Source organism: Carassius gibelio, chromosome A12 (genome assembly GCF_023724105.1).
Source record: "Carassius gibelio isolate Cgi1373 ecotype wild population from Czech Republic chromosome A12, carGib1.2-hapl.c, whole genome shotgun sequence".
NCBI classification, from domain to species: Eukaryota; Metazoa; Chordata; class Actinopteri; order Cypriniformes; family Cyprinidae; genus Carassius; species Carassius gibelio.
In genome coordinates this window covers 14,977,887-15,000,519 of record NC_068382.1, presented here as the reverse complement: position 1 = coordinate 15,000,519, position 22,633 = coordinate 14,977,887, and the positions used below count along the sequence as shown (strand labels likewise).

The window sequence follows — 22,633 nt, the reverse complement described above, 5'->3', positions numbered from 1 at the left end:
CCCTGGTATTCAGGGTATCTTCACATTTTTTAACAGCAAATTTAATGACTTTTAAGACCTTTTTAAGTCCTCTAAAAGGAAAATTTAAGACTTTATCTAAACAAAAAAAAAGGGAAATGTTCAGTCCGACAACACAGATTGATGTGGCGAAGCATTAGTGTGGCACAACTCATCACAACCACGCTCAAGACAGGTCAAAGGGGCGCGAAAACTTTTATACCAAGTGCTGATTGACCTTACAACCCTGACATGGTTGACTATGTATAAATTATCAGCCTTTAAGGTACTTCAGGTAATTTCTAAATTCTGGCCCCTCATAGCAGTTTGAAAAAGACATGGAAGACAGCCCCAGGACATTACAAAAGCCCATTTCATCATACTTGATCTAAATTATGGTTAAATGTTGCTGCCTTATAGCCTTGAGCTGGGTTTGGGGGATGTTGTTCAGGGTCTGATTAGTGTTTTCTATGTCATTTCAGACACAGATAAATGCAAGCACATTCAATAATCTATGCATAGACCTAATGAATGACAGACAATTGTAGGAAAGATCAGGATCAGAAATTTATTGCATGTTCCAGTTGTAGGAGATCCATGACTTTCCAATTTACTGTGGATACATCCATTGACACAGAAAGCATGTTCCTTAAATTAAGTTCCTTGGTGCCCTCCTGAAATTATAAAAAAATAAAATCAAAACAAAGTCCACCTCAAGAATGATAACATTTTCATTCATGTTCACTCAGATTAAATTTATGCATTTAGCAGACGCTTTTATCCAAAGCGATTTACAGTGCATTCAGGCTATAAATTTTTACATATCATGTGTTCCCGGGGAATCGAACCCCCAAACTTGCGCTTGCTTGCTTGCTAGATCAGTGCTCTACCAGTTGAGCTACAGGAACACTAGATTAGATGGTTTGTCTAAAGTAGTCCACTGGACGTATGCCAGATTACCAAGGAGGGTCTGTGAGCAAAAGTCATCAACCAAAATGACTGACATGGACTGTGACACCGTTGAACATTTCCAATTCACTTCTCATGACTTGTTTTCTAATCATGCACATTATTAGCAGGTGAAGTTAGCCATGGTTTCAGAAGACTAAAATGTCCTACATTTTTACATGCATTAGGGATGATCATTAAGCCAAATATGTCAAGTTTTTTTTTTTTTTTTTTTTTATTGGCTAAGTGGTCCTTGATTTGAAAGAAAAATTTTTTTGAGAAACAAGTTAAGCCATAATAGTGAATGCTCACAATTTTTTTTAACTGATTGGCTGGGACAATATATCGATGCATTTTGAATCGAGAAATTATTCTGGATCGATTCCAATTTTTTCTGAATGCATCGCGATTCTCTCTCGAATCAATTTTTAGTTTAGTTTTTAACAGCAGATGCCACTGCATGATTTATATGCCTTACACACACCACTTGAACCTACTATAAAATAATAGTTAATAAAGTTCGAAAAGGTTGAAGCGAAGTACAAGGGTGTTTGTAGTGGGTCATTTACATTAATCTCGCGTCATAAAAGCAATATATCAATTACATAATCAGACTCAGCAGAACGCACGAGCGCTCTTCGTCGTGAGCATTTGAGTGCTCGGTTAAAAACTAGCCTAGAGCGCAATGTGCAAAAACTAAGCTCAGAATCAATTCACAATGCATTCGGAAAAATTTAAATCAATCCAAGAATTGTGACGCATCGATATATTGTTCCAAATATTCATTAGGAAATAACAAAAACACATGAAGCATTTTAACATATTCAAATAATTTTAAATGATACTTTTAGAGTCTTACCTTAAAGTGCTACAGCAAGTCTTCTGCCGTTGAGGGGCTCAAAAACTGAGAACCAAGATAGCGAGACCTGACAATCGTGGTCTTGTCCACAGCTTTATCGTCTTTGCCCATGCTTGCGATTTCGCAAACTGACGTGGTGGCGAACCATCATCGCAATGCGTTCATCAATCACTTACTCGTATGTCACCTATGGAATGATGCAGGTTGCACCCACGAAGTGCTGCCCCCAAATGTTACGCTGGTCAAATTGCGGTTGAAAAAATAAATAAAAATGACGAGTCGGACATGAAATTTAAGATCCCACATGAAATTTAAGACATTCATATGGAAAATTCCAGGATTCAAGACATTTTCAGACCTTAAAAATCGAAAATTGTATTTAAGACATTTCAAGACTTTTTAAGGACCCGCGGGGACCCTGGGTATACTTCACATTACGTGTTTTGTTCCGTCACACACCGCCTCATCTGCACATCTTTCAGAAAGCAGATAAGCTGGAAAAGCAGTCCCACTTCTGTCTCATCATTCACCTCGAGCATGCGCTGTTGACAGCCGAGCAACCGTGTCCGCGTGCAGGCACTTTTTGAGACCGCACAGACTTGCTGCCACTGACTGACGTTTTACCAAGGTACCAGCACAAAAAAACTATTGTTTAATTATTGTTATTGAAAAATCTCAAGTTTATTTGGTTAATAATATCACACGCCCCTAGAACCTATATACAGTCATTTGCAAAGTGGAACAACCAGACTTCACTAGAAAACACAAGACTCCTGTCATAGTCATTCTTTCCTCACATACCAGCAAGGACGTTTATAGGACAGGACTGGAGATGGTTTGAGATAGGGCCATGAGGTTAGGCGGGACCACTGTTAAGTGTAGGGTGTCGAACACACCCATAAATCCCAAACACATGATACCTGGAAGGCCAGTTGATTGGAGATAGGGTGTCTCCTTCTGCATCAGTCTGAAGTGACCACTGGTTTGTTGACTGGCTAGAGGAGCAAAATTAGTTGAGAGATGCCCAAGAGAGTGAACCACTCAACGGTTTAATGTTTATGCATAGAAAGAGGGGGAGAAATTTTTTTTTTAGGAAAAACGACAGAAACTATGTTCCTAAAAAGAAAGTATGGCCTCAAATAAATTATGAAAATTGAGCTTGGTCTGCTGGGAACAGGGTTTTAAATGCAAAGTCCTCATTAGTTCATATTAACTAACCAATCAAACTTTATGATGACATTATGAATGTGCTCTGGGTATTTCCTGAATATCATTCTTTATCATATTAATTTGTCATATTTTGGATTGGCTTGATGTTGGGATTTTAAATGCTGCTGGAAAGTTTTGTTGCAAAATTTGGCTTAATTTGAAATGCTTTCATTCCAATGCATCACACAATGCACTGACCCATGACATAAAGAAACAACTACCGAAGGACAGTAAAAGCTCAATGCTAATGCATAATGTGTCAAACTGAACAGAGTCCACCTATGTTTAGGGAGCTGTTGAAACACTCCTAACTGCATGCAAGCCAAACCCTGCAAATTGATGGCTTTTTTGGGGGGAAAATTCCTGTGAAAGACAGATTAGGGGGAATACCAGCCAATATTCTTTCCAAGAAAGGAAAGAGTAACTGAAGCAAATTACGATACTAATACTACTTGGTGACTGTAAGATAGAGAAACAAACAAAGAAACATCTATCATGTTGAGAAGACTCACCCATGTTTTTGGAGGATGTTGTGAGCCTGCTGCTCAATAAACAGATCACCATGAGATGCTCCATGTTTGGGAGATGGCATCATGGCCCTTTGGCCTTCATTAGGTGAGCTGGGAACCCCCATTGCTCCAGGTTCCTTCCCTGGGACCCCGGCAGACCCAGATACATCCATATATGCAGATGGGTCAAGTGCAACCCCTCCACCTCCATGCAATCTATCCCGCTCCTGTGCCCTCCTCTGGTTCTCCAGATTCATCATCCTCTCGCGTTTGGAGATGGACTCTGGATCACTGTGAATATGTGAGCTGCCACTATCAACATGATGGCTGGGGGTGAGAGCATTATGGTCCACCCCATCTCCTCCTTCTACCTTTGACCTGTGTTGATGGTCTGAGCCATCGGGCTCTCTGGAGGTTCTGGAGTAACGAGAGGTGTAGTCAGTCTCTGTCTCCTGATCCAGAGAGATGCCATAGCGCTCTGCTAGCTGGCGACGCCGTTCTGCCTTGTAGCGTGCAATCCTTTCTGCTTTAGAGTCCAGCTCTGCCACTTGACCAGAGCCAGCTCTGTAGGCAGACTCCGGTTGAACTGTGTGGGTTCTGGACTGAACCTCTGCACTGTGCAGATTTGGGCAGTCATTTTTGCCATAGTGCTGGACAGAAACTACAACAAGAGAAAGACAGACAATGCATTACACAATCAATTTCTCTAAACTTTAAACAAGTAACCAACCACTAGCTTATCAAATCAAACTGAACGTTGTGTGTGCTGATATGCACTGCATAATATACAGATGTATAATGCAAATTATTTCTCATTGCAGACTACTTCCCATTAATGTTATAAGCGAGTGAAAATATAATTCAAAGTATGATTCCAAGTATAAAAATATTAAGCACATTTCTCTCCTGTACAGGGGTCAGAGGAGTCTGCTGCACGGGTATATCTCGGAGTGTCCTCCTCTAGCAATCGATTGGTAACTAGACCATCACAGCCTGGGAGATTTTGGAGAATGTCACTATCGATTCCCTCCAGACGTCTTGAAATTCGCTCTTTCCTATAAACAGGAGTGGTACAGGGATTTATTAAACGGCATAATTTTTTTTATCTAGGGGGGGCATTTGTTAATGAAACATACTTTATGTTTATAAATTACTTTTCCATATATTTGATATTTTTGGTTATGTTTATACAGTACCATTCAAAAGTTTGGGACATTAACTGAACTTTGGCTGTGTGTGCTTTGAGAATGATTTAATTTCTCACCTGTTCATGTCCCAACTCTGACTCGAGCTTATACTCTCAAAACGTTTCCTTAATTCTGAGACTAAAAAAAGAGAGAAAAAGAAAGGCAAACTGAGAATGGACTGGTAAAAGAGTGAGACAGAGAAGATTAAGTAAATCCATAAAAACCATTACAAATACTGAAACATACAGTATATAGTATACTGTATTTGTTATAATCTTACTCAAAACATGATAAACGCAAAAAAAAAAAAGAGTTTCTGCCAAAATCAGTATCGTTTCTGGCATGGGCCGCATTAACAATAGGGCAAGGAGGGGGCCCGTGATTGGCTGTGAAGCAGATTGACTACTACTAGCCATCTGATTACAAAAGCCTTACCACAACCTCCACAAATTAGCCCTGTTATTTAGTGGCGCTTTGCCGTATATTCCATGAATTATCATGGAATCATCATTAATATTATAGTGACCGTTCACAAAGACATGCCTCGGTTAGTTACTGTGTGACAAGCCAATCTCACGAGTCACGCACATCATATTCTCACTCACGCAGTGAAAAATTACGTGCCGACATACAAGAGAGAGCTCAAAGCAGCTTACTGTTGATATGAAACAAAGTCTCAACTTTCAAATATCGTCATTTAAATAATGTAAACATTTCAAGTTCAAGTCCACCAACGTTAATCTACTGACTGCTTTGTTGTCGGACAAAATTGTGTAATCGCCGTTATGATTGGTCAGGTCAAACCCCGTGGGCAGCGCCTTATTAGAATATATGCATCAACCAATTAATTGCCTCCACACTTCACTTCATTCTAGACTATTCTTAAAATTGTCATGCAATATCATACCTGCCAACCTTGAAGAAATTTTATGAGTACTACACCACCCCCCCCACAAACATACGCGCGTGAACCTTACAGCCCACCGCCAATGTATGCTCCACCATTGCACACACATCTGTGAGAAACCTATGAGATACCTAACACTATAATACATATTATACACATAATATCCTTTCACCAATTAAGATTTATTAGTTACTCCATAACATGTAAGTAGACCATAAATGTTATACAATTTCTGCAATCACTCCGAACGTTTTGTACTGGAGGCATAGCCCATGGAAACTTCTTCCACCTGAAAATCTTGTCAGAAATAAAAGTAAACTGAGGACATTTCTTTCTAAATAAATAAATCAAAACATTAAATAAATGTGCAAAACCAGCAGTTATCAATATCAAAATCAGTTTGCTAAAAACAAACAACATTTTTTTTTATAATTTTCCATGCAAAGTGTTTAAACTTTTGACTTGTTTAACTTGTTAAAGGTTGCAGATTTGGCTTTTTTAAGTAGTGCATCAGTGAAAGTCTCTTTGTAACAAATGCTGCCTTTGGAGGCAATCATGACTTTTTTTGTCACCAGAGAACTAAACATCTCTGTGCTCATATTAATAGATTATTATTAATGTTGAAAAGAGCTGAGAATATTTTTTTTTTCAGGTTTTTTCGGGGGAATTAATTGAAAGAACAGCATTGTTTGTTACATTTGTTACAGTTACATTTATTTGTAACATTTATATTATTTACATCAAGCTTTTGAATGGTATAGTATTGCATATTGTTATTGAAACTTCATAATGTTTCACTTGATTATACATTTAGTCAGGAATTATAGTTTGGAAAAAGTCTAACTAGTAAAATGTTTATACGTTATATGAAAACTAGTACAAATATATAAATAAATAATAAGAGACTTACTCATGTTTATTATCACTGCTGAATAAAGTGCTTCATTCTTTTTTTCTGAGGAAATCCAAATCTCAAATTTACTTTTACATTTATTCATTTAGCTGACGCTTTTGTCCAAAGCGACTTACAATTGCTATACAATGTCAGAGGTCACACGCCTCTGGAGCAACTAGGGGTTAAGTGTCTTGCTCAGGGACACATTGGTGTCTCACAGTGGATTCGAACCTGGGTCTCTCACACCAAAGGCATGTGTCTTATCCACTGCGCCAACACCACTCCACAAATACTAAGTAAAATAAAAATTTTATTTAACATTAGAATCTGAATAGAGCGTTCAGTGCGGGGGCATGCTCGAATTAAAAGATAATGAAGGGAGATGTGAAAAACGGACAAGACATCGCGTTGTTTTCATATGGATTACTTTATCACAGAATATTTGTTTTTCGGCGGCACTTGTTTAGTTTAAAAGTAGACATGTCAGGCTTTCTATAGATATCTGTCTCATGTCTCTTCATTGAGTATTCACTGAGTTACAGTTCATTTTAATGACGTGTTTGTAAATTAATATCACAGCAGACAAAGGCTGCAGACAGCACACCTTGTTTGTTATCTTTATTTTATGTGCACAAAGTTTTGTTGTTATTATGTCTGTATACAAATAAAAGTAGACCCTTTACAGATTCGATTTTGCTCTTATCTGTACGATCAAAACTGAAAGCGTAATTTAAGTTCTTTTCGGGGTTATCAGGAGAAAATGACTCATAACGCGTATACGCGTTAACCAACTCAAGAGGGTTGAACAGAACACTTCAAAACGAAAGAAAACCGACTGCTCTCTGCTTATGTAAAGTTAATCCATATGAAATGTGCATTTCTCTGGCGCATTCACTACTGCGAAGATCGCGAGACAGCATCGTCAACTTTATCTTTGCAGTTGACATGACATTGATAGGTTACAGAAAACACTTGTTTATAAATAATTATATTCATAAAATATATTTTGATGTCCATAAATTCAATTAGGCTAAACATAGCTTAACTGTTTCCTTTTATCTTACGTTAATCAGCACCTGGCCTGTCTAAAGCCTTCTAGATTTCAAGCCATTCCACAACTTTTCTAACTGCCAACTAAGCTTGTTGATAGGAGGGGCAGGTGGGAGGTGGGTTAACATGCACCGCTCTGATTGGCCAAAAGCTTTTCAATCCACTGTGGATCAGCGGCAGAATCAGCGTCATAGATTGCATAGAAACTGAAATCGGCGAAATGCGAGACGCAACAAAATGTGTACCTAGAGAGCAGCGAATCGTACAAGCGTACTTATGGGTCAAAATGCGTGCAGAGTACGAAAAATGCGTACATGTTGGCAGTGGTGGACAGTAACGGAGTAGCTTTACTTCATTACTGTACTTAAGTACATTTTTCAAGTATCTGTACTTTACTGGAGTAGTTTTATTTTGAGCAACTTTTACTTTTACTTCACTACATTCCAAAGCATAAAATCGTACTTTTAACTTCACTACATTTCATAAAACATATCGTTACTCCCTATAATATATCACGTGCTCCGACACGCAGAAGCGATGTCTGATTCATCATGAACGAACTGAGTCTTTTCAAAATAAACTTTTAAATCGGATCGCAAACATATCGCAAATCGCACCAAATGATTCGTTTATGAATTAGAATGATCCAATTGCAGCTGTTCTGGTGTCGACCACTCACTGATTCAAATGAACAGTTTAGAGCGAGTCTACAGAAGTAAGAACCGGGAGATCTTGTGAGCTCGCGTGCGTCTGATGTTGCTAAAAGTAAGTTATTAGTCGAAATTTTGGATTAATTATTGTAACTGAAAATCATATTTAGGTCAAAACTGTCAGTTGTTTGGGAACTAAATCCGTTGTAAAGAGTGATCTATTTAAGCCCACTGAAATGCTCCAGTGCAGACGATGCAGACACATAAATTTTAGGTAAAAAAACCAACAAAAAAACTAAAAATAACACAGATTAAATATAATAACTCATGCACGTTGAAATTCACAGCTGCCGTAATGTTAACAGTTTTATTAAAATGTCCTATGTGACGTCTGTTTTTATATTGTTTATCGACAGTAACGTTATACATATGTATATTGTTTGGATTAACTAGACGAGTAGACCGACATGAATGTTCATTGTAGGCCTACTGAAAATAAGTAAATATTGTTAGCTGATGCTAATTGTCTAGCTAACAAGCTTGTTGGTGCTAAGTTGATGTATTTTTATAAATAATGTCCAAATATTTTTATTCAGCCACCTATATATATATATATATATAAAACATCTGGTTAGAAAAGAAAGGATGTGATGTTCAGAACATGGTAACTACAGTAATTATCAGTGGGAAGAGATGCACCCCGTTTGGCCAGAGGTGTTTTTAAACCGCAGACAAGATTTGAGAAGGAAAAAATCATTATGAAAATATAATTATATTTTCCTTAAAATGTTCTTCCTAACTTAGGCCTTATTATCATGTCATATATACAGTACAGACCAAAAGTTTGGACACACCGTCTCATTCAAAGAGTTTTCTTTATTTTCATGACTATTAAAATTGTAGATTCACACTGAAGGCATCAAAACACATGTGGAATTAACACATGTGGAATTATATGTGGAATTATATACATAACAAAAAAGTGTGAAACAACTGAAAATATGTCATATTGTAGGTTCTTCAAAGTAGCCACCTTTTGCTTTGATTACTGCTTTGCACACTCTTGGCATTCTCTTGATGAGCTTCAAGAGGTAGTCACCTGAAATGGTCTTCCAAAAGTGTTGAAGGAGTTCCCACAGAGATGCTTAGCACTTGTTGGCCCTTTTGCCTTCTGTCTGCGATCCAGCTCACCCCTAAACCATCTCGATTGGGTTCAGGTCCGGTGACTGTGGAGGCCAGGTCATCTGGCGCAGCACCCCATCACTCTCCTTCTTGGTCAAACAGCCCTTGATGCCTTCAGTGTGACTCTACAATTTTCATAGTCATGAAAATAAAGGAAACTCTTTGAATGAGAAGGTGTGACCAAACTTTTGGTCTGTACTAACTTTGATGTTCTGTAAAACAACTAACTTTAAAATACTTTTTTCTTACTGGTGAAGATCAGATGGTCATCTCTGTTTTCTCTCGGCTAAATCACAGTGTAAGCTTCACAGTGAACATTACTCTTATCAGTGTAGTCCATATCAACAACAAAAATATATCTTGACTCAATATAGTGGTTATTTTGGAAAAAATCCCAGGTATTTTGAGCAGTAGGATTATAAAAAAATGTGCTAAAATAAAATAAAGTAGCCTATATAAAATTGCAAACATCTATTTTGCAGTACTTTTTTACTTAAGTACATAAAAAATTGAGTACTTTTGTACTTTCACTTGAGTAAAATTGAAAAAGGAGTACTTTTACTGGAGTAATATTTTACCATATGTATCTGTACTTTTACTCAAGTATTTGATTTGTGTACTTCGTCCACCACTGCATGTTGGCAGATCTGCAATATCTTAGTCTTCGATAGCATAGCTAAAAATGTCATCTTTAAAAAAAAAACATGTGTGAGCTGAACAGCAGAGGAAACATGAGCTACTCAGTAAAATCCCCAAGCTATCGGGTTATTTTACTAAAGCTGATGATCACGGAGACATTGTGGAACAGCAAGTGGGCCGGGCACATGCTGGAGCAGATAAAGATAGAGCATCATCCTCCACCTCACAATTTTCCGGTAAGTTTGATTATTAACTTGATGGATGTATGATATTGCTTTTTGTGTTTGATCAAACTCTATATTCACCTAAAGGGCTGGCGATAATATATCTGGTATATAATGTCAATTGTGCAGCACCATCATGATGTAAGTTTATAATTTAAACACGTTTTAAGCATTGTGGTTTAGATACAAATTATTTAAAACTGCTCAGGCACAGTAAGCAGCGGGAGATAATTAATTTAGTAAATGCTCGTTTTGAGACCATGGTGAACTTGAGACGGTTTTGCACAGGGCACTTGACTTGAGTTCAGACCCTGAGGTCTTAAAGTGACAGAAGCTGCTAATAAAACTGCTGTCGCCATTTGTGTCAATAATGTTAATCAAACATCAGAAAGAAAGTAATTTACTGCCGTTGACTGAATCACTTTTGTAAAATAAATAAGAATGAATGTTGAATTTATAGTGAAAATTATGTATTGTATATTTGATTACTTTATACAATATAATATTATTCAGTGCTTTAAGTTTTTCAAGCAGGTCGATTTCTTATGTGCCTTTGTTCTATCCACAAAAGCAGGAAAAAAATATTTTAAGGTAAGGTATTTTTTTTATTGTATATTGTAAAGGAATTGGCAACTGTTATTCTGAATGATTCTACATAATTTTTATGTAAACAACTTCAGCAGTGTTTAGAAAAATGCGGGGGGGTTTTCTCTCTCTCTATAGTTGGTGCATTAACTCATAGCCCCGGGGCCCAGTGAGTTCTTAATGCAGCACTGGTTTCTGTTCATAATTGAAAAGTCAATTAAAAATTTTATGCAAAATGCAATATACGCATTATTCAAGTTATTAGGTCATGTTTTCACACTTTTTTTTTTCTCAAACAACAAGTGCTAATCTCCCTTTTTGCAGAATGCGATACATCCGGTTAACCAATCACAGCGCACCATTCTATGCACTCTAGACAATAACAATCAATCACAGTGCACCATCGCTTTGAATACATAGTTTTATTCCTCTACTTTGTACTTCGTGATCAACAAACAAGGGCTGCATGATAAATCACATGCAATTGCCAATTCGCATCTCGTCAGTAAAGCCAGTTCTGTTATTAATAGTACCGGTAAATCTCCATCACGGGCTTTCAGATGGAGCGACATTTAATACACAGAGCCGTAGATCAGTGACATTAGACATTAGATGTCAAATTCGATTAATTAATGTGATATTGCGTAGAGAAAAAAAGGATTTATTGTCATGGATTCATTGCATTTTGGGGCAAAATATTATAACATTTTATAATAAATCATTGAAAATCAAAACCTGGATTAAAATGTTATGTTATTATAACCTAAAAATGCTACGTGAAAGTTTGAAACAGAAAATAGTGGCATCTTGCCACTTTCTTGGTAAAAAAAAAAAAATGCATTTTTACTAAAAATCTATCAATCTAAGTGGATTTATTGCGTTTTGGATAAAAAAAATTTCAAATATAACTAATTGGATAGCATGCACCACACGAAGACAACCTAATCTTTACATAGTTTGGCTTTCCTGATGTTTAATACCAAGTCATGTTTCAGGAAGTATCTGATGGATAACACTAACCCTCAGAGGCATATTGTCTCCAGCAGCATCATAAACCTGTTCAATTCTGAGAGCTCTTTGGCATTATTAACATTTTCCTACAGTAATGAGTGGTAAGCATATCAAAACACTAAACACTATAAAAACACTAATCCAGGCATTTTAAAAATGCCAATCCCCAACCCCTTGGATTTGTTTTCTAAAAATAATCTATATCCTTCGTGATCCTTATATATTTTGCTTCCTGTGTCACTAAGGGCACTGCCATGTTGTTACAGTGACACAATTCCAATAATAGTCAAGTAGACAAGAGTCAACAAAAGCTGCTTACACTTAAGTCGTCTGACATTAGCTAGGAGCAAGGCAGAATACGTTTCCACAGAAGTTAGCCAAATCATTGGTGCATCCTCAGTGAATGTTGGTTCAGCTGTAAACATGGAAATATGACACTCAACTGTGTCCAGTCACCAGGAGACCAGTGAAGTGATTGAGAGAAGATTGATCATGGGCTAATGTGTACACACAGCACACTTGTTTCTAACAATGCTTACTCTGCCTGGTCTCTCTGTGATTCAAAGCTAAGAGCTGGACAATGCAATGAAGAGACAGGGCAGTTTCATTGTCTCAGGGCAGGATTTTCTGTTACATGTAGTCAAGTAACAGGGTTTCTGCAGGTTTTATGAAGGCAAGAACTTTTAAGACCAAGGGAAGAAAATTTAAGTCAAAAATGTAATAACAAAATACGTCAAAATAGTCTTTAAATGTACATAAATGTCTTTTAGTGGCAACAATTTCAAGTTTGAAAAAACTTCTAACAAACAAATCTCCATTATTTTAATTCTTTTTATGTATTCATTCAAGGTTTGAATATCTGCTACTAACCACTAGTATATGGAAATAACTTTTACTGTACATTCATCAGCATTTTCCAATGCAAATGTGTAAAGTTTCTTAAATACGATGCATTTACTGTAACTTGAAAAGAAAAATGACAAAATAAGAAATCTTGTTTTATGAAAAATGTATCTTAATGAAGTGTTTAGGATTAAAACATTAACAAATTCTACTTAATTTTCAAAGGGAAAACAAGTTCATACCCAACTGACAAATGTTTGTTATTTTTTGAAGCATAAACTCATTAAATCTTGATTCAAGAATGTTTAGATATGTGTATTGGAAAACAACCAGAATAAAAAAAAATTAGCAGTGTATGCAACATTTAATATGCCATGTCTTTATGGATTTGAGACTTTCTTCTCCAATTTCTGATCCAAGATCGTGTCGTCCTTAATTTGTGGAAATGCTAATTAAGATTGTTAAGGCCCTTAAGTAAGGTCAAGTGTGTCTTACTTGCTTAGCTTAATTAATTCTATAAATAAGTTATTTTTATTAATTTATCAGCAACTTTGATATATTTTAAGTAACACCGCATGAGTGTTCAGGTCATGTCATGTCAAGTTTTTAGCTAAGACTAACACCTGTCATAAGTTTTTCAGAAAGGAGAATTCCTACTGTTATCAGCAAATTTACAAAACACACACACAAACAAACAAGGGAAAACAATGTGAACTTCATCCATCAGAAATTAATTATATGTGAAAACTGGGTGTTATGTGCTAGAATGGGGCCAAATCAAATGCGAGTGTCTTGAAACAAATGTCTAAATGGTTATTTGGCTATAGAGTAAATATCAAATAGTCTGTGTGGCATCAGAGGACAAGGACGATCATTTAAGAGGAACAATGTTATTACATTTTGATTAAAAATTCAACAGACAAACTAAAAGACAAATGTATCTTTTGAATTAAGCACTATAAATAGTTCACAATAAGACCAGGAACATGCACTGACAAATGTTCGATTTTTTTTAAAGCAATAAAAGTGCTTCAATTTAAAAAAAAAAAAAAAAAAAAAAAAAAAAAGCATTTATAAAATTCACAAAATCATATTTACTCATTTTCTGGACTGGCTTACAGTACAAACAATTTTAAAAAAGTATTTTGGCACTCTCTTTCACACATAATTAGGGTTGGGAATCGTTAGAAATTTTCCGGTTCCGGTTCCACCTAACGGTTCCAGTTCTGATTCCGGTTCCATTAAAATCATTAAATAATTATTAAGAAATAGTGGTGAGGAAAAATGCACAATACTCAACTACTCAATGCACAATACTGTTTTTTACTTACTGTCAACTTAATTTAAAGGTTAGCTATGTCAAAATTCAACATATATTACAGTGTACAGAAGTAGGGTGGGGTATTTTTTTAAATGTTCTGGTTCGGCTTCTGGTTTCATTTAAATGAACTATGTTTTTTACTATTTTACCTTCACTGAATGTAGCGTTGCTGGAAGGTAGTAAGTAATGTTGAGTAATGCTAGTCCATCAATTAGCATGTGTTTCAAAGTTGATGTTTTTTACACTATCAATAACGTTTTGCTTTTCAAGCAGGAATAAGCTTGTTGGCCAGACACTTGAGACACTTGTTAATTTCCCTAAATTAATGAAATATAAACGGTTAAACTTAAAGTCCCTATTTTACAAATAATAATGCAGTCAGGAGATGGTGTGATACAATGAGTGGTTTCCACATTTTTAAACATTTAAAGTGCATTAAAATAAATATTTTCTATCACGTTATCACTTTTGAAATGACCTGTTACACTAAATAATCTAACCCTCATACTTGCATAACAATAGCAGTTATTTAGTGGTCCAAGATGAAGCCAGTATGTATATTAATGACATTTTGGGACAAATATAATGCAATTTAGTGGCGGCAGGTGCAGTGCGTTGCCGTTATATGTACAGTCAGACAAAACGATGTGCACAGTTATCAAAGGCGCGAGTGCACATACAGTCATGGGAAACAATGTTTCGGCAATTAAAGACGGGACAGCGGAACGAGTTTGTGGAATGCCCATCATTGGAATCAATGTGCTCTGTAATTAAAGAGGCAGGGAGGCGTGTCTGTTATTCAGTTCGTGACATCCTTTACGGCAGCGGTTCTCAATTCCAGTCCTCGCACCCCACTGCTCTGCATATTTTGCACGTTTCTCTTTGTTAACACATCTGATTCAGATAATCAGCTCGTTAGAAATGAACTCCGTGCATGAACTGTGTTTCAATTGTTCATTGCTCCCTACTCCCTGAGCAGGGGAAATCTGTTGAAGTTTACCTCACATCGAAACATTCATTCACTGATTTATGCTGTGCAGCATCTTTAAACATGGACAACTCTGACATCATATACCTCTGTAAATCAATACAATTTAAATTCACGTCTTGCGCACTTTAATGCACTTAAGTTTGAACAGAACAAATCTGAAGCGCTAAGAGAAACGTAAAAAATGTGCAGAGCAGTGCGGCGCGAGGACTGCAATTGAGAACCGCTGCTTTATGGGAAACGCTGAATATTCAGAACACCCAGCGCAAGGCTGCTCACAGCACTTGGTCATGTGTTGCACCAGAACCATTTCGGAACCGAAACATAGAAATTGCTTACGGTTCCGGTTGTTCTTTTCAAAGAACAAAACCGGTTCTGAATAAGAACCGGTTTTCAGTTCCCATCCCTACACATGTCGTCACATTTTCAGGACCAGTAAAGCAAGCCAACTTATCCAACAACAGGTGGCCCCCAGCAAACCAAATATAGGTCATCAGCATCCCATCCCCCCAACCCAATAACCCCCACGTGTCCAGGAAGCAGACAGTGCTAATTAAAAGAACATACAGTCTTGAAGCAACCTGTGAAATTTTGATCAATGTACCATGGCTAGCATTACATACTTTACCATTTTAGCAGACTGTTGTCATCTAATGTTAATACAGAATGCCTCATGTGACTATATCAGGGACAGACACCCTAAAATTGAGTGCACTTAAGAGCCAGTGATCATTCAATGTTCAAATCCTCCTTGGGATTAAACCTGCTACCTTCGTATTAAGATACTTAACCATTAAGCTAACACACCTCAATTAGAAAAGTGCAGAAGTTAACTGAATTTTGTAGTTTGTGACAGAACTCGTGGTTTCTGGAGTAGTGATTTAAATACTTACTAGTATATGATAGGCAAGATAAAGAACCACAGAGCTGAAGTGTTGATGTATATTGTAATTACCCTTGGGTGTATTTCTCAGCAGACTGACATCTAAATCTTTGTTGAGTCCCTCGTCTTTCTCCTCAAACAAGAACTCTTTCTGGAAGCTGGACAGAAAAAGAAACCAGCATTAAATTTCAATATATTTTGCATATAATGTTTATAACAGAAACAAGAGGCCTCGGAACTGCCTGCTTTTGTTGAAGCAGCACCTAAAAAAGGATCAGAATCTTGGCAGAAATCACACAGTTCCATCCAAAAAATGTGAAATGCAATATCTTCACATACAATTATCATTTTCCACAACTGGAATTTTTTTGTAAGAGTAAGGTTAAGAAATATTTTCCTAACAGCAAATAATGTAACAGCACCATACAGGACTAAAATAATTAGTTGGGAGAATATTTTTTATCATTATTAAAAACGAACATCCAATAACATGAATACATTTGGAGGTACACAATGTAGGTCCTATTAAATTTGTTCAAGCCTTATACAAGATATTTAAAAAGAGTGAATTTCTGTTGGTGTGGATCTTTTACACTGAGCTTATAAAAACACTCAAATCCTAAGTTAAATAAAAATTCTACAAAAGTATTACATAAAAATAAGGCTCTTACCTAAGAGCTCTCCGTTGTAGTTTGGAATGGCCAACTTTAGGGGCTGTTTCTGCTGTGAAGCCTGTGTGCACAAAAAGAGAGCATAGCCTTAAGACTGCTGGTGTCAGGAATGATCAGCAAAAGATGTTTCAAAGGCCCCATATGAAGGCCAGGAATGAAAACAATATCAGTATCAGTATCAATTTCATGAATTGTCAACATGGTGCTGTGACCATAGTTGAGCAGACTTATTTTTGTATGTAAACTGCCTGTATGCTTTTTTAACAGTTTTGTTAGTCAAAGTGTCCACCATGTAATGCTCAAAGTTGTCTGTTTCTAACCTGCATCCATAATATTACAAAACCTAACAGATCACCTGAAGGGAAATACACTGCTATTTTCATTAATAGCAAGAATACAGCAATGAAGTTATAATGAATTCTTCCAAAAAAAAATACTATTATATATTATAAATAAATATTTTAAATAAATAAATAAATAAATTATAAATTCATTTTTTATTATGGGGGCAAATAAATGGGTAACAAAAATAAAAAAAAAATCTTATTACTAATACTTTTAATACTAATTATTAATACTATTATAAATAATACTAATAATAATACTCAAATAAAACAGTTTTGTGTAAAAAAATAATACAATCATCAATTCTGTGTGATAACCAATGACACCAACATGTAATAATGTCTTCAAAAAACAAAGATAAAAAGGCCCCAACAGGTTCCCAACAGTCAGCAGAATGGAGGATTCACTACAGAGGGCCATTATTAACCCCCCTGGAGCCGTGTGAGGGATGCTTTATTACAGATTCCCACACTTTCTTCACATCTTCTGAACTGTTGACAACAAACACCTGCTTACCCCAATTGAAAGGCTTGGAAGAGCAAGGACAACTTTTTGTATAACCCTCTACATTGCAAGTAAATCACTCGCATATGTGCCTAGATCTTCACTCTGGGCGACTTAATGATGTCTTATATTAGCCAATGGCTAATAAATTCTCAGATTTTACGCGCCAGTGTGTGAGTTGGAGGCTAAGTATAAGTTTAGCTCAGATATATGTTCACTCGCCGAACACTCTCTGACTGAGCGCTTCAGAGTTGTATGCACAGCATACCTGTGTTTGATGTACCGTAAACTCTACTGTAAAGGCGACCACTCGCCGTCGCTTTGGTGAGAGCAGAGAGAGCGAGAGAGTCTTACATACATGCAGAATTGACGCGCTACATGTAAACGATATACTTTACTATATTTTCCTGTCAAAATAAAGGAGTTCCTATGATTTTTTTCAGCTTTTAAGTTTTTTTTCTGGTAGTGGGCGGAGCTAATGCGCAATCGACAATCTCTTGTCCTCTAATCCTTAGTACCCTTTAATGCAATGAAATGACTAATACTGGTGTTGTTATCCAGGTGAGGCATCAATTCTATGAATAAGCACATGGACATCTGAGACTCACAGAGGGATTGGAAGATCAACAGCCTGACCACACATTCTCCCACACAGACCAAAAACCTTTTCTGACATTCAGAAATTCAATATTTAAATATGTTAATCTACAATAAGAACCGTGGTTAGATGAAATTATCTCCTCTCTCAATAAAAACCATCTGAGAAGAGAAAGTGAATGAGAGAGCCAACCGATGGACTCTGTTTTGGTACGGATGGAGTGAGTTTTCACAGCTGGGATGAGTATCTGCTAAAAACATTCCTCATTGCCTAAAAATCTCCTCTCAATTCAGAGTCACAGGGCCAACAGACAAGTCAACATCAACTGGAGGGGGGATGGAAAGAGAACTTAAAAACTTGTTGGATGCAACATACAGTGGATTTGTCCTGCTATGCCTGATATACACAGATTGTTTTAGCTTCAGCAATGTATTCACAGTAAATGACACAAGCCCTTTTGTTCTGGAACTCTGCACAGAGGGCATCTTCCTGTACCATATGTTACCAATGTGTTATTGTTGCATCTGGGATAATTCAACAACAAATCCATTGCCGTTCAAGCAAACCAAATGATTAATGATGCCAGCATTAGAAATGAAGCGTAGGTAGATTTTCCAATGTCCTCAGTAAATCAACACTACAGGGTAAATTAAAAGGTAACGACAATGTTTCCCAGAAGCAGAAAAAGCACAAAACCATCATGAAACTGATAAAATATACTGATCATGACAATTAACCTAAGCACTCATTATGTGCATTACATGGTCTGGTCTTGTTGAGACTGAGAGCACCCACTGCTGACAGACATGCATGAAAATTCACACCATCTTGGCTCTGTGCCCTCTTAAGTACAGATGCTAATCAGACACAGTCAAGTGCAACATTTGAAGCACTTTAAATGGTATGCGTGTTCTTCCAAAGGCCTGTGACACACCAACATACCTCTCCGATCTATAACAATCATCATATAGAAGCTGATTGCACTGCTCTGAACCTTTTTCAGGTTAGTTTTATGTTCCAGCATATCACACACCTGTTTTCCAGCACAGTCAATACCAAATAATTTGGTGACTGATAAACTTGCATGACTTCAGGGTTCAGTCACTGATATCTGGCATTAGACAGAGTAGAAGCACATGGAGGAGATGCGGCTGAAAAAAGTCACAGCCTGTTTGGTCATATGATGAGATCATAAACTCAATGCTCTCTGGCTTCTATTCACTGTGGTTAATTTCTAAATGTGCCTAAACAGTGACAATGTATGCGATTATTGTATTATTAACTATGAGGAAAGATTAAAATTAAATCGCATTTCAACAAATATAAAAAGTTTGGGTCGATAAGATTTCTTAATGTTCTTGAAGTCTCTTGTGCTCACCAAGACTGCATTGGTTTGATCATGTAAAACATTATAATTTAAAATAATTTATGCATTTGAATATATTTTAAAATGTGATTTATTCCTGTGATGGCAAAGATGAATTATCAGTATCTATTACTTCAGTCATCAGTGGAACATGATCATTCAGAAATCATTCTAAAATGCTGGACTCGGTACAAGACATTTTTCAGTTTTAGTGTTCATTGCCAAAAACAGTTGTGCTGATTAATATTTGTGGAAGACTTTTTTTTTTTTTTTTTTTCTTTGATGGACAAAGTATAAAGAACAGTAAAGAGTACCGCAACAGTAAAAATTATGTTGACAGAATATTTTTATTTCAAATAAAGCTTTGGTCAATTTAAATAATCCTTGCTCAAAAGTATTTATACACACACACAAACTTTTTGCCCCCAAATGTTTTGAACAGTAATGTGTGATCTAATAAATATTTCTAATAAGTTGGAACATTTACTTTTCAAGTACAATTAAGAAAGCAAAAGTAACTGAGAACTAATTACTTAAAAATGATCAAATATGAAAGTCAGCCAGTGGAAAACACAGGGCCAAATTGTGACAGTGAGGGGTTATTGTAGCACTCATCTTAACTTATAAAGGATTAGTCTTCAAGAGGAATAGGATTAGTCAGTGTGGACACAGGGAAGTGTGCCATCACTCATATGTGTATGTGTCCAGGAAATCATGAGGTTTATTAATGTTGTTTTATGTTTTAATACTAGCTTAACTCCAAACGTTCTTCAGTGCCTTCAAACGAGTGTAAAACTGTCATTTACTGATTGAAAGACAGAGGAAGATCTTAAGAGTCTTAAATGAGACAGCTGGTGTCTAAACTCCAGGAAAGGGCGAATTAGGTGACGGGGAATCTCTAAAAACCATTTATACATTTACACATTAACCTGCATTTACATTTAAAGCAGTCAGAACGCTGACTATTACGGGATTCTTTCACTATGATCAAAAACAAATTAAATATTTGAATGAAAACGACATATTATAATTAATTTTGATGCACAAAATGTCCAAAAGTGCTTTGCTAGTCACAGACACCTGCTATAAATGTACCAAATGCACCATTTAAGACGACGCAGGATAAAAGCATGTGGAGTTGCACAAGAACAGAGGCCATAACAAAACCATTAACAGGCAATACCTCAAGTCAAATTCTCTGCAGAATTGAAACAATTAAAAACATTTGCATCTAAAAGCACAAATGCATGGAAAAGACAGTGCTTATTTTGCTTTAAAATGCCTCAATTCGCTTCAATTTGAGTCAGCAAGTTCCTTGTTCTGAATACGTCTGTCCTTGGAGGCTCTAGTACCATTAGGATTCAAGCAGACATGTGGTAGGCCTGTCCAATCCCGTCCCACCCCAACTGCCATTTACTCACCTTGGCACAACTTCACATGGTTGATATAGTTGGAGATCCAAGGATTCCGGTACATATTGATTAAATAAAATGAGGGGTGGACGACAGATAAGAAAAGAAAAAGACCAGAAAGGAGGGGTGAGGGGTTGTTGAGGACCAAAGAGAGGAGGAAAATAGGAGAGCGTGAGAGAGAGGACTGCAGAAAGGCAGCAGTGTCTGAACTGCAAGGTGATGCAGAGTCAGCTGCAGCAGTCCTGGGACAGCCAGAGAAGGGAGGTGGATAGAGAGAGAGAGAGAGAGAGAGAGAGAGACTGTGAGAGGAGGAGGAGAACAGTATCTCCTCAACACTATGACACTATGCTGACGAAAAGCCTTTTGCTGTCTGTGTGAATTCTGCTAAATGTTAGCAAGTTAACTCCAGTGCTAATGCTGCTCACTGCTAATCAGATTAACAATACTGAGGCTGGGGGATGAGGGGAAAGAGACATTTAAAGAAAGGTACGGCTGAATTTTAGCAGTTGCCTACAGTTGAAAGGGTGAGAAAGGAATTCAAAGGTGTCTCAAAGGAACTAGAAATTCCACCCATCTCTGAGCAATGACATATGTGTGGTACTGAGAGAAAGAAAGAGAATGGAAAAGCAAGATCTCCGTCACGAGGAACGTAACTTGCCAAGTCATATTGTTGTGCTGAGTGCTCAAAGGAGGGACAAAATAATTGGCGATATGTGTAGAAGAAAAATAATTTGATTAATGGACTCATCACCAGGCTTTCTGCTCTGTCTTCCAAATATCAACAGCTGTGTGTTAAATAGGTTTAGATTTTTTAAATTTACTATCCTAGTCCCTGTGGTGTAGGGAGGAAAAAAAAACTTCCTTGCTTTAGTTTCTTCTCAGGAATACCAATGGGTCTCAAAAGAATGACTCTCTCTGACCAAGCACACTTGTTAGCTCTGGGGTTCAAATGGGATAAAATATCCAAACCAGAAGCCAAACTCAGAAATTCTTGTGAAATAAAGTCACCCATCTGTGAGGAAGACACTTACTGCTGAAGAATGGAGGAAAAGATTAAAGTTTAAAGAGAGAGAGATAAGAAAAAAAACATGGACAGATGATGGACAGTTGAAGAAGGCTAAAGAATCTTAAGTTACAATTTTATATTTTATGTGCTGTAATATTACAATTTCAAATTACTATCATCTATTTAAATATATTATTTATTTTTTCAAGTTCAAAAGAAAAGCATTTATTTTTACTAGAAATATTTTGTAACATTACGAATGCCTTTACTGTCCCCTTTGGTCAATTTAATGCATCCTCAAAGGATTATTGGCTAATCTCCACATAAGTGAGTGTAGTTCAGACTGCTGTCCAATAGGGCGATGAATGACTGATTGAGAGATTGAACTTCATGTATGTAGGTAATCAAGTTGTACCAGGTCATTAAAACAGGCTACTGCATGAAAAGCTAAATAAGTAAATATTTATGATGTCAACATCCATAATATAGCAGAGCCTTAGAGTCAACCCAGTTGTATTAACTAAACCTGGACAGACCATATTCGGCTGTTGTGAGAATGCTGCCAAACTGAGTAACATTATAAATGAGCTATATCTGAAATAATAATGCATTAAAAAAATGGGCACTGTGTCACAAAAAAAAGGACAGAGGGAGGTGGTATGAAGATGAAAAGACATTGGAAAATGAGAAACAGACCAGTGTGGAACAGAGGGAGAGTAGACAGCAGTGGAGAAAACTAAACCTGTGTGCGCATTCAAGCAAGCAGGCATTTAAGCACTCGTGTACATGCAGAATGGCATTTGCCTTGCACTATTTCTGGCCTATTATACTGACTGCAATGTTT

At 36.7% G+C, this 22,633-nt stretch overlaps 1 protein-coding gene across 22 annotated transcripts in view; it reads right to left on the bottom strand.

Annotated features, from left to right (window-relative positions):
• Positions 1-22,633, bottom strand: part of LOC128025247 (supervillin) — a 67,530-nt gene that overhangs the window by 37,151 nt on the left and 7,746 nt on the right. For 7 of the 22 annotated variants that reach the window (XR_008186122.1, XM_052611398.1, XM_052611402.1 and 4 more), the window contains exons 1-7: positions 20,793-20,984; positions 16,559-16,619; positions 15,960-16,045; positions 4,787-4,847; positions 4,420-4,577; positions 3,526-4,183; positions 2,725-2,799 (exon numbers count right to left, since the gene is read on the bottom strand). Coding sequence is in view for 21 of the 22 variants with exons in the window: in XM_052611398.1 (XP_052467358.1) it covers positions 2,725-2,799; positions 3,526-4,183; positions 4,420-4,577; positions 4,787-4,847; positions 15,960-16,045; positions 16,559-16,619; positions 20,793-20,847 (1,154 nt within the window). In the remaining variant the exon portion in view is untranslated. Of the gene's footprint in view, positions 1-2,724; positions 2,800-3,525; positions 4,184-4,419; positions 4,578-4,786; positions 4,848-15,959; positions 16,046-16,558; positions 16,620-20,792; positions 20,986-22,633 lie in introns of those variants that run through there. The other 15 variants (XM_052611400.1, XM_052611408.1, XM_052611403.1 and 12 more) reach the window with 11 other exon arrangements.